At 41.4% G+C, this 13,163-nt stretch overlaps 1 protein-coding gene across 2 annotated transcripts in view; it reads right to left on the bottom strand.

Annotated features, from left to right (window-relative positions):
* Positions 1-6,465: 6,465 nt before the first annotated feature.
* Positions 6,466-13,163, bottom strand: part of LOC146497900 (protein unc-13 homolog A-like) — a 33,015-nt gene continuing 26,317 nt past the window's right edge. Inside the window, exons 32-41 of one of the 2 annotated variants that reach the window (XM_085139649.1) lie at positions 13,075-13,163; positions 12,567-12,710; positions 11,961-12,084; positions 11,304-11,360; positions 11,125-11,205; positions 10,646-10,793; positions 10,127-10,183; positions 9,370-9,456; positions 7,874-8,030; positions 6,466-7,785 (exon numbers count right to left, since the gene is read on the bottom strand). In XM_085139649.1, the coding sequence (XP_084995775.1) occupies positions 7,497-7,785; positions 7,874-8,030; positions 9,370-9,456; positions 10,127-10,183; positions 10,646-10,793; positions 11,125-11,205; positions 11,304-11,360; positions 11,961-12,084; positions 12,567-12,710; positions 13,075-13,163 (1,233 nt within the window). In that variant the 3' untranslated portion in view covers positions 6,466-7,496. Of the gene's footprint in view, positions 7,786-7,873; positions 8,031-9,369; positions 9,457-10,126; positions 10,184-10,645; positions 10,794-11,124; positions 11,206-11,303; positions 11,361-11,954; positions 12,085-12,566; positions 12,711-13,074 lie in introns of both variants that reach the window. The other variant, XM_085139648.1, reaches the window with a different exon arrangement.

Consider the following 13,163-nt stretch of genomic DNA (forward strand, 5'->3'; position numbering starts at 1 on the left):
TGGATACAATCATCGGGATCTTGTTTTTCAAAGCAAAACAACTTAATTGAAGATGAACATAGTTTCTAAAAAACATGTATTATTATTTGTAAGTTAACCATCTGCATGTCTTCGAGCCTTCTGGCATTAGCTAATAATTTTTAAGATACAAAAAAAACAAAAATACAAAAAAACAAAAAACTTTTTACACATTTTATTTTTTACAATTTATTTGCTTACCTAAATATCCCAGACAATAATGTGACCCTTTTTATTACTTCAAATTTATTTGTTTTCCATTTTCTTTTCTTTTTCTTTTTTTCTTTTTTTTTTTAAATTTTCCTTATTTCCTGTGTACTACATATAGGCGATTTATAACAAAATGAGAAAATTATTGAAGAAATTTTAAAATTGAAATATATTTTATTTGAAAGTTTATGGACCTTTTAACCGTGAGCCGGGAAAAATTGTATAATCGTATAATTTGAGCTGACTTGACGGTTATGAGAAATGTATCAAGAGTTTTATTTTTTATGCTTCTTTAATAAAGTCTTGTTTTGTTTTTGTTTCATTTTTGTTTCATTTTTTTACTGGAAAATAATAACTTGTCTGTGTGCTGTGTCTTTATTGTCAGTGGAATTGTCAGCAGCCACATCTTCCGACCACATGGTGGCAGTAGAGATGCACCTGCAGAGGAGTAAACCATAATGACGTGAAAAGTGTAGCTCGGGAGTGTTTGCTTGTAAATGTGACAACAAGACGAAGTTATTCATTTAGGAACAGGTTTTTCCAGCTTGTGCTGTAAACTTGAAGATTGTGTGTCAACAGTATGAATCCAAACTGCTCAACTTTAAATACAGTCCCACTGTTTTCACTCAAACGTCACTTAAGTGGCAGCATTTAATGTACTTTGGGCTCAATCTGAGTGTTAAGAGATATCAAGGACTCATACAGCTATTGGGAGGAGTGAGTAGGATAAGAGGAGGCAGTTTGCTTTTTTTTTGCTGCTTCAGTTTGATGTCAAAATACATTTGGTAACTTTTTTTTAGAAATACATATTTGAAAATCTTTTAAACCTGAATTTTATTTATTTTTTATTTTTATGTTTACACTGAGAACATGTACAACTCTGAGAGAAACGTGATTCGATGGAAGCTAGACGTCTCAAGAAGTTGGGAACTAAAAAGAGACAGCTGAAGAAACATTTAATGAACATTTAATTACAGCAGGGCGGTAATATGGCTGAGTATAAAAACGGCGTTTTAAAAATGTGGAATAATTTTAAAGTAATGTTCTTGAATGTAGAATTGTGAATACTTCTGTCATCATCTGCAGTACAAAAGATTCAGAGAATCTCTGCGCTCGCCTGAAAATTGATACTGGATGCCCGTGATCTTCCGGTCCTGACGCGTCACTGCATTAAAAACAGGCCTGATTCCGTCATGGACGTCAATGCACCTTGGGGGGCGAGGGGGTGGGTACAGGAACACTTCCATCCACCAGAAACGCTGCTGTTTTCTCTGAGCCAAAAATAACCAGAGAAAAAGTGAAAAACTGCTCTTTGGTCAGATCATTCTAAGTTCCTGCAGGATAAAGAGGAGAGAGACCATCCACTTGGTTTAAAAGTCTGCATCTATGATGGTAATAAGGTGCATTGGTGCCTGTGGAGTTGCACATTTAGAAAGGCTGAACGCTATATATAGGTAATAAAAGAACATATGCTCCGTCCAGATGATGTCTTTCCGGCTCTTGAATCTTTCACTGAGACGATGCTAACATGCGTACTGCACAGCAGCAAGGCTTCACAGCAGAAGCGTCCACGTGATGAACTGACCCGCACCAGCCCAGACTGTTCACCAACATTTGGCACATGAAATGAAATGGGGAAAAAAGACAAAGAAGACTCGGGACTTGTTTTTTAATGCTCCTCTCACCAGAATTCCAAAGCTCATCAAAACCATTTTTACTTCTGTCAGTCACAACTGAAGAGTGATCACTCACTTTCCTGAATACTGTCCAGCGCTGCATCAGTGTTTTCAATCAAATTACCTTTTTCAAAAATGTATGAAGGAGCAAATAGAGAAATACACTGTCAGAGGTTTACTTGCAAAAAAACAGAAGTACATACTTTCCGTCTTGTGTCACAACTGCTCATCCAAGGATGCCGTGCTGCTCTGAGATTTGGTGAATGTGGAGGACATCTGTGTGCAGTCTGTGCAAAATGTAGCCGCAGTTACTTGTTTTTAGCTTACAGGAGTGGCCACCACTGTGGTCTTTTGCTGCCATAATCTGCTTTCAGAAATGCTCTTCTGCATACCTTGGTTATTTAAGTCACTGATGCCGTCATATCAGCTCAGAGTAGTCTGACCATTCTCCTCTGACATCATCAAGGTATTTTCACCCAGAGAACCAGAGAACTTTGTCATTTCAGACCATTCCCTGTAAACCCTGGAGATGGCTGTGTGGGAAAATCCCAGGAGATCAGCAGTTTGTGAAATACTCAGACCAACAACGATGCCGCTTTCACTCACCTTTCTTCCTGATGCTCAGTTTGAACTTCAGCGTGCACATCTGCATGCCTTAATGCTTTGAATTACTGACCTGTGACTGTTTGAGTGGATAGTTGCATTAAAGAGCAGTTGAACAGGTGTACCTAATAGAGTGGCTTCTGAATGTATGTAGTCTGACATGTGATATAAATGCTGTTTCAGGACCAAAAAGCGTGCACTTCACCGAAAGGGATTTAAATGCATGGGTTCATGCATTTAAATCTGAAACCTGAACATGCGCAGACTCTTCAAATGGTTTTGTTTTGAACTGATCACATAAGTGTTTATTTGATGTTTTGCAAGACACAGGCTGATAACAGCTGTGCGGGTTGTTGTGGTGGAGGTAAACAGAAGAGAGGGCACGGTTTTGAGTGCTGGCTTTCATTTTTCAGAAGATGTTTGTTTTTAAAGGTGCGGTTTTAATTCCCTTCCGTTTGTGTTTAGATTTCTGAGACGCTGTTTCTGGAAATCTGTTTAAATATTTGGCAAAATTGTAACAGGAAGTGTTGAGGCTGTTTAACAAAAAGGCAGCCTTGGAGATTAAATATCTGGATTATAGACTCAGAAAACCAATAACAGCAGTATGGCATCAAGTCACATGAACACTTTTATATTTAACAGAAGGTTAAATTGCAAATATCCTAATGTATGACAACTAAACCTTCCAGATTCTCAGATATGGAAACTTGTCTCACACTGGGGTCAATGGACTGGTAAAGTACACATTTTATAGAGCAAATATTTATTATTTGATATCATCCTTGTTAAATATAACATAAATGAAAATACTCATCTGTTACAACCCTTGTTAACTTTGGGATAAAACACCACAGTTATTTCTTCCTGACCACTTATCTGGTTTAGGGCTGACAGATGATCAGTGGCAACAGGAAGCACCTTATGTTTTTGTTTTGATTTTTAATAAATTTGCAATTATTTCAAGCTAGCGTTTTGTTTTTGTTTTTAACTTTTTCATTGTGGAGTATTATGTGCAGAATTTTGAGGTGAAAATAAACCTAATCCATACTGGAATAAAGCTGCAATGCGACAAAATGTGGAACAAATGAAGTGCTGTGAATACCTCTCTGCTGAATCACACTTGTTATTAATCTCTGTCTCTCTTCCACAGCATGTCTTTCATCCTGTCTTCCTTCTCTCACCCCAACCGGTCGCAGCAGATGGCCCCGCCCCTCCCTGAGCCTGGTTCTGCTGGAGGTTTCTTCCTGTTAAAAGGGAGTTTTTCCTTCCCACTGTTGCTGAAGTGTTTGCTCATAGGGGGTCATATGATTGTTGGGTTTTTTCCTCTGTATGTATTATTGTAGGGTCTACCTTACAATATAAAGCGCCTTGAGGCAACTGTTGTTGTGATTTGGCGCTGTATAAATAAAATTAAATTGAATTTTCTGGTTGGCCAACTTAAATCACCAGTCACTCTAAACATGCATGTCCTTGGACTGTGGGAGGAAGAGGAGTAGCTGTGCAGACACAAGAAGAACATGCAAACTTATGGACCTTGTCGCTATGAGGTGACAGTGCTAACAACTGTGCCGCCCACAATATACTAATCTCTGGGCTTAGAGTACAACATGTATAAGGCCTAAGTCTGAAATGATCACCAGTCTTTCCTCACTCTTCACAGTGGAGAGGCAGCTGAAACTTGTGTCATGTGTGATCCCCTCTTTTGCTCCATATAGAGGTCAGAGGTCACACACAGAACAGAGAAGCCAGTTGATGTGTTCAAAGACTCACACTAGAAACTTGGATTAGGTCTCACTTGCATCCCAAAGTAAGAATAACAATGACTGTTTCTGCTTCGACTCAGAGGCAGTGATGCGATTCTCAGAGAGACGGTTGGGTTGTGACACAAATGTCCTTTTAATAGGAAGCAGATCACAATCAGGCTGCATTCCAGGTCCACTTCATCCTCATTAAAGAACAATCGATAATGATAAGAAACAAATTAGAAACATCCTCGGTAGAAAATAATTCTCTCATGCGAGTTCTGTGTTCACTACATTCGTATTGGTTACAGATGACGTATTCACAAGCCTTTTGGAAACAACAGAAAACACCGATGAGCTGTCGTTACATAGCTTTGAAAGTAAAAACAGGGAAGGAGGAGAAAAACCCCCAAAACAAAACAGCAAGAAACATCAAAGAGACACGTGCTGGCACAATAAAGTTTCCCATCATGCAACTGGAGTTGATTCTATTCACAGGGCGCCATCGTTGGTCTCCGCGGAGGTGTGTCAGCGTGCATGCATGCATGTGTGTCATTTTACATGTGCCCTTTTGTGCTTGAGCAGAGGTCTGTGTGTGTGTGTGTGTGTGTGTGTGTCATCAGTGCATATGTGTGGTGGTGTCTGTATATGTGTACACACATACAGACGTGAACCAGGCAGCCAATGAGCCTCGGGCCGTCTCATCACTTATTTATTGTTGCTTTTTTTTTCAGCTACAACCTGACATGTCAAGTTTTTGTCTTGAGCCCTGGGGTTACCAACGGCAACCCCCCAAAATTTTTTAACTGTGTTTAAAGGAGCACTCCGCTGATTTGTGTGCAGGTAAAAACAAACAAAAGAGAGGGGGGAAAAGGTAGTGCTTGGAGATGTTGTCCATATAGTCTTCTTCCTCGGGGACTGCATTACCCACGATGCAGTCTGGGTTAGTTATTTGTTTTTCAGTTATCTCCCCCTCTGCAGAGCTTTAAGCCACAAGCAGACAGGACTAAGCAGGACTGATTCTCCCACCCCTCCCTCTTGTTAAATAAGCAAACGCTCAAATCCTGTGCAAGATTTCTTTTTTTTTTGCATGTGCAACAGTAAAAATCAGTGGAGTTCCCCTTTTAATGTTGGGCAACAACAGCAAAATCAAGCATGATCAAGTCATTTTTATGACTCGTGTGAAATTTAATGGCCTAAATCAGAGGCATGATTTGGTCTCCCCAAGAAAGACGTGCTTTTAGGGTTGAACTATCCTGACGATCGGAGAAAGAAGGCTCTGCTGAGAGTGAATAACATTCAGACGATTAGTTTTTGGTAGCTTTTGAAGACAACATGTGACAGGGCCAGCAGTGACGCCCGGGTTAAAACAAAAACCTACCCACGGCGTCACTGACATCACTCACTTTTACACAGAGACTACAAGACGAGCCGGATGGCGACCGCGAATGCTTGCTCACCTTTTCACATGACTAAAAGTGACACTTGTACACCATAAATGCTTGGCGGTGACTCTGATGGCTTCATTCTTTGAATAAAAAAAAAAGAAAAAAGAAAAACATGAGCTCTGCTTCGTGCAAATTTGGTCCTACTGAAGGCAAAGCAGTAATTCAAAAGCAAAACACGTTCCTTCTTTCTTATCCAAAACGTGTGAGAAAGAGATTACACACTTCCAACAGGAATGGGAACTTTATGAGTCCACAAATAAAATATTTCAGTGAGTTACAAAAACCACGTGATCATAACTTTCCCATTCCTTTCATGCAGAGTGTGCAGTTGGTGCTTCTGTTAGTTATTGACAGCGCATACGTTTTGGGTGTGTAGGTACAATGTATTGCTCACAATCTCACAGCCTTTTGCAGGTGTGACTATCAGCCCACACAGGCACACACACACACACACACACACTCTCTCACAAACACACACCCCTTCACGCATACATTAACAAAAAGCGTATTCACCAGCTTCGTTGGTGAAACAAACCACTATTGCCTTGAACAGATGTGTTCAGATGCATGTGCAGGCGATCGGGAGGAAAGTGTTCCACCGAGCGGTTGTTCGGCACCACGTGTCCTTTTTATTTGTTTCGAGTTCCTCCACGGTGACACTTAAAGGTTTAAATGGCAGAACAAGCAGGCGGGCAACAGAAGCACGGACAGCATGAGTTAGTGCATGAAGTGACATCCCAGTCCACCCATCCTGTAGCCCTTTTAAAAAAAAAAAATTAATGTGCACTCTTCAGGGGGGAGGGGAAGGTAAGACGTCGGGGTATTGCTCCATTTTGTCGTGACGTGAAGCAACAAGAAACATTTTAAAAACTGCACATTGTGTGTGGCCGCGGCTTTTGCCCCTAACGGCACGTCACACGTCACGGCACGTCAAGGATCCACTGGTGGTGTTTCTTCTCCACAATGACAACGCTTAGTCATGTCACATTTTATAAAAACCTTACTGTACCGGGGTTAAATGCACCATGCTCACACGGACAACATATCGGAGGCACCCATCTTTAACACGGGAGTGGGAACGGTATAATCACAGTGTTCCTGGGGGTCAACATGCAGGAGATTACATTACAGGACTAGCAGTGATGTTGACCTTGGATGTCAGATGATCCAGGGTCAGTGTTGTGTTTTTTTTGTTTGTTTGTCTGTTTTTGAGGGGAAGGAGGGCTGATCTTAGATCTGTGTCTGAACTCCAAATTACACAATATGTCACATCGTGGGAAGCCTACAAAGAGCAAAACAACGAGGGTCGGGGAGACGGACTGGAAGAACGACACACAGTCAGGCAGGCAAGCAGACGGACAGATGGACGGACAGGCTGACGGAGCATAGCTATGGCGAGGAGCAAAGTGCAAAGTGGTCATTCTCAACCTATTCATGTGGACTTGTTGTCGATGCAGTGAGCGTTATCTCACATCTAAATGCGCGGCGTATAAAAGGCGTAGTGTGGCAGGAAAGAGTGAGTGAGGGATGGGGATGTGAGGCTTCAGTGGAGAGTTTTTGGGGGAAATGACTAATGAGATTCATATAAACATATTCCTGCATGTTTGCATTGATAACATTGCGATGTAAATGTTGCATAATGTAAGCGAGATATGTACAACTGAGCATTTTTATGTGTGTGCTTGTGTATTGCACGTGGTTGTCTAACTATGCAGGTGTGAGTAGTATGTGTGCGCAACACTTTGCCGGTCAGGTACGTCTCTGTGCACACGTGCTCTCTCGCTCTCCTCTCCCTCCCCTCAGCTGCGGCCCTCTTCGGCCGAACGCTGGTCTGACTTGAGTTTGACGAACTCTTTTGCCACATCGTCGTTGTTGCGCTGAGAAAGGATGCGCAGCACCGTCAGGCCCGTCTCGTCCATGTGGACGCGTCTGCCCAGCGGCATCCAGCAGGTGACGCTGCCCTTGTTGGCTATGTCCTTCACCTGCAGCAAGGCCATGCCCACGGTGCGGTCCTCCCTGGCGAAGCAGTAGTCCTTCACGCACACTTGCAGCTCGTAGCTCTCCGGCCCGACCTCAGTGCCCAGCGAGCTGGAACGAGACAGAAAACACATGATAAAGGTCAGTTTGTCTCTTCTGGATCAGCTGGTGCTGCAAATCAGACTGAGTGGACACTCACTACTGGAAGCTCTCATTGAACTTTGGCGACCAGCTGTTGTTCTTGGACTTGGTGGCAAATTTCCTCTTCTTGTCACTCAGGTGAGGGCCGATGATGTAGACTTCGACGAAAGGCCTGAAGCCCTGTGCTTTCCATTTCAGGTCATTAGCAGCGATCACTGGACACAGAAAGCCAGGGTAGGCAACATGAGTAATAAATCCATAACAAACTTTCAGCATGATTAAATTGGTCTGAGAGGAAATTAAGGCTCCTGTGGGTCTGCTTTCAGACTTTATAAAATACAAGAGACCAGATCAGCAGTGGAAAATACAACCAGTGACTTTAGTTCTTTCTAAGGACCTCTCCTCGTGCACCTCTGGACTGCTTATAGAGCAGCCATTATTCTCATATTGCTATTATACAAATTCTGTTTACACTCTGTTTGCTGTGGACCTCAGTGAGAGGAAACATCAGCTTCTGTGTCAATGATCATCACAGTGATGAGAGCAGATTCTCTGGCTAGGACCCCGAGACCAAACAGCAGACATCAAAGTCCACTCTATCTAAATCTGAAGGCGACACATCAGGAGCATGCTTGTTTTTTTTGTTTTGTTTGTTTGTTTTTTTTAACTCATTGGCTTTTGCACTGAGAATTCATCCCATAGGGTCAGACTGTTGACTGTAATGTGCATTCTGTGGAAGTGGTGAGAGCATGAAAGGCGAGACTGAGTAGAATAAAATCACATTTGGCTTTTGCTTTGTTTTGTATACAGCAGTGCATTTTACGCTGTGGACCACATATAGGCCACTTTGATGGTAAATGGGCCGGTTCCCCTTTGTGTTAGTGTAAACAAGTTTAACCACACACCCCTGATACATCTTGATTTAAGAAAAAGAAGTGCAGTTTCAAGAGTTCTATGTGTTTCTTTTTTCTACATGATAAAGAAATGCTGCTGTAATGAAGGAAAGCATGCATCTATCAGCATGACTCTTCAGGCTAAATTTGTAAAAAAGAGATGTGTAAAATTAAGCAGAAAGATTTGCCCTTTATTTTCAAACACTTACTGTCTGTAGCAGATAGCAAAAAAAACAGGTGATTTTATGCCATTTAATTGTTTATCTATTACTTATTTACTTTGACGTAGCATGAATCACCATAGGCGAAAGCTTGATCAGTAGCCAAATCTGTTCAAATTGTGAAAATACAGTTAAAAGTTCCAAATGTATGGCCTCCATATTTTCCAAAGCTATCCAGTGAGTCACACTGGAGTCTTTGCCTGGCCGATTCTGGCCCCTAGACCTTATGTTTGACACCCTTCTTTGAGCATTTGAGCAGCTTCCACCTGAAAGAGCAGGGTTTGAATTCTGCCATGATGCAGATGGCTGTACTAGTCTGGTGGGAGGGGCTGTTTGTTTTTCTGCCTTCTTCACATTTCTGCCGACTGAACAGCTTTAAGTGAAAAAACAAAAGAAGGTGACAGAAGACACAACAGCAAAAGCTGCTCTGCTATTTTTACCTTTCACACTGATCTTGTGTTCTCCATTAGGCTGGGGTAAAATGTCCACATTCATGACCACCTCACCGACTGCATCCACTCCAGACGCTGCAAAGACACGCTCTGTTAGTGGATGACAGGCAACTGTGCCCCTACTTTATCTTTCCATGGCTGTGAACTTGTGTTTTCTGCAGACCCTGATGTAGCACAGTTGAGATGTATGACTTCAAGAATTGTAATGTATCAGCAGACTGTGAACTATATTTAAACATGCAGATGTTACACACATGCGCAAACGTGCGCATGCAGGCAGGAGTTGTCTGAGATAATCTGGTGGCCGGGTAAAGTGGCTTTTATGCGAGCTGTAATGCAAAGAAAATGGCAAACTCTAATGCAGTGAGAAATCTTAATTTGTTAAAGATTAATATGAAAGGAAACTAAAACACAGATGGGACAAACACTGCTTTTAATTAACTACCACTGCTGTCTTAAATATCATGTTTCTGTGTCTCATGCAGCAGGCAGGGTATGCATACTGTAATGTAGCAGGCTACATCTTTCATAACTGGGCATGTACATTAATCAAGAAAAGAGCAAAAAAAAAGAAAGAAGAGGGAGCAGAGTGAGATCTGAGCTGTGCCCAAAGCGAACACTGCTCGCAGTCAGGTTATCTTGGGTTCCTGACAGTTTGATCACAAATGTATCTGAGCAGAAGCTTGAGTGCTGCAGGTTTGCCCTGGGGGACATGCAGACGTTACATAACACTGCAGACTTGTACCTTTTTCTGGTGGTGTGTCTTCGTTCGCTGTGTACCTGGTCCCTTTTCCTCCATGGACTGAGGGGAAATGAAAGGAAGTTAATATTAAAAGAACAAGCTCACACTAGTACATCTGCACATGAATATCATTTTCCAACCCAACAGTTTATAGAAGTGGTTCTGGCTGATGTGTCTGACACCTAAAGGATTAGGTATCCCTCAGCAAGGTGTCCAGAAACATGTCTCTGACCTACAAACCATCTTCAGGCTTTTAAACTTATAGACTTTGTATCTAAAACAAGCAAAGGCAAAGAGTAATTTGCAGTTTTTCTACCATAACTCACTCAACCAGTGAATTAAGCATTTTCTGTACTGTAAGCAAGTCATTCTTTTTAATCCCATAATCCTGTTTAATTCCATAAACCACAGTAACAAAGAATAAGCAGCTGAGCGCTTTGAGAAGATCTGAAAGCTTATTTGTGTGAAATTGTTTGAAGCTACTTTGTGACCGTGTGTGTGTGACTCAGATTGAAGTCGTACCCTGAGCGCTCTGTGAGAGGACAAACTTCCTGATGAGTTTGTCTGTGGCCTGCGTGTATAGAGACAGGGCGTAGCGCAGAGACTGCAGATCCGGACTCTTTTCCAGAAACGTTTTCTTCAGGCCCACACCGCCGGCATGGAAGTATTGCTGTGTAACAGATGTGACATGACACGCTTATTGAGGATAACCAAATGGCAGATAGACGGCAGACACAGCGAGCTCTAAGCAGAGCGTGTAATGTGAGCGAGTGCGACTAAACTGCCTTGTAGCGTACATCAGGGGTGTCAGTATGCAAGCAAACCTGGCAGATGCAACAGTGATTAAGAGTCACAATTAAGGTGGGTTGATTAAGAATGGAGAATACTTCTTTTTTCTATTGATTTAAAGACAAGTCTCATGTATGATCACAGTGTCCATAGTAAGTAGGGAGATTCTATAATGTGTGCTGCCTAAAAACCATGTGATCACCTCCTCATACCTTAATGGTGTCCAGCGCTAGCTCTATTACTGCACACTGCTTAGGAGTCAGAGCCTTGGCCTCCTCTCGGCCCATGTGTTCCTGCAGGACAGGGAGAGAGGAGTTATTCTGTACTGCTGACATTCAATAAACACAATTTTTTAGACATGTTCTTGTTCCACTCATCTATTTTTAATCACCTTCAGCTTTGAAAGCTGTCCCAACTCCTTTGCAGCATTGAAGATCATCTGAGTTCCCTGTCGAGGAGAGACACAAAGACCAGGTGGCGCAGAGTGAGTGGATAAAAGAAACAAGTGGAGTTTTCTGAGATGTGCCAGTGAGGAAGATTTGCAAGGTGACAGGTGAGCAAACTCCAAGTTTTATGCTGGTTTATGCACTTTAGTAACGTTGATTTGAGTGAAAATTACCTTCTAAACAAATAAAGCAAAAAGGTTACATCTTTGGAAAGTTCTCAACAGCAAGGAGGATTATAGTTTAAGTGCTTAAGTGTGCAGTCAGCAGTACTGCAGGGACTCATTGTCACGTAACGCTGCCTCTGGTGCACTGTGCTGCCATCTGAACTGAGTTTTTGAACTGATGCACTGTATCCACATAGAAAAAGTGACAAAGGCTATGAAGAGTGAAGTTAAGATCCCTGTTTAAAAAAAGAAGAGTGTTTCTTCATGCTTAAAAAGGCTGCACATATACTTACAATCACCTATGAAAGGATGAACAAGAAAAACGGCAGGATAGATGGGTTAATGTACAAATCCAGGGTAACGCAGCAAACCAAAACACTAAAGAGGAAAAGGGTGAAAATATCCGGGGGGCGGCTGTCTTGTTTTTTAAACACGTACCGTCTGGTCAGTAAGGGTCGGAAGCACGATTGTTTTTTCCATCGTGTTCATCACCAGCTTCCACAGCTCCTTTAGCACTCTCTTCAGGACCGTTTTCTCACAGATCTTAGCAAACAGTGATAAGCTAAAACACAAAGAACACAGAATCTCTTAACACACACTATAACACTATAACAGCTTAAAACATGATTTCAGTCATGGGTGTAATTTCTTTTCATTCATTTTGATCATCAGATACAGCCACAGGGAAAAAATTGACATGACCCTTGTTTGAGACTTTTGGCTAGGGTTTTTCAAAATAAAAGTATCTATTTGTTTTTTTTGTTAGCAGTGGCATTGTTGGACTTGGAGCAAAACTTTTTTTGGTTTCATGGCAATCCTTTTTTTTTCTATAAAATGCTTATTGTGCAAAATATTGGAATTTTTCATAGAAAAAGCAGCAACTGAAAATGTGGCCATTTAAAAAAAAAAAAAAAAATCAATAAAAAGTATCTTTTTCTGTTTTTCTAGGTAAGGTCAAGAAATCTCAACATTTGATCCCAACTCTTGAGACAAATTTAAGTTGTTTTTTTAAACTTTATTGATGGTCCATGGAGAGACACTTACTTGCTGTCCAGGAAGTCCATGATGGGTTGCAGGACATTGTCAGCTTCCTGCACTACGCTGCCATTTGCTGGGACAGTCTGACCTTTGACCTGGGCTAGGATGTCCCCCATTTGCCTCACGTTATCCTCGATCTGCGGCTGGAAACTATATCATCGTGTGGAAATATTCAAATGAAATGGACTCAAAAAATTATTCTTTGCCCCCACGAACATGATGGAATAATTTTGAATAAAATGTAACTGAAAAAAAAAGAAAATCAAAAAATCATTTATTCAGATTATTAATCATTAAGGAAAATATACTTGGTATAAACCAAGTGTATACCAGCCAAGTACAGTTCATTTGACTATTTTCCATAAAATTTAACATTTTGTACTTATGTAACAAGATTACATGAAAGATTTAAATGTAATTGAATAACTTAAAATCAGCTTTTTTGGGCCACAAATATTTTTCTAAGTGTGTGTTAAAGCTACTGTGGTTTTGGGTGACAAACAGACGCACACACCTGACAGCAAAGATGCGGCTGAGGTCATCCATGACACTATTCAGTTTGTTCTGCAGCTCCTTCAGGAAGTCGCTGGCCTCCACATTGAG

This window comes from Neolamprologus multifasciatus, chromosome 18 (assembly GCF_963576455.1).
Source record: "Neolamprologus multifasciatus chromosome 18, fNeoMul1.2, whole genome shotgun sequence".
Taxonomy (NCBI): Eukaryota; Metazoa; Chordata; class Actinopteri; order Cichliformes; family Cichlidae; genus Neolamprologus; species Neolamprologus multifasciatus.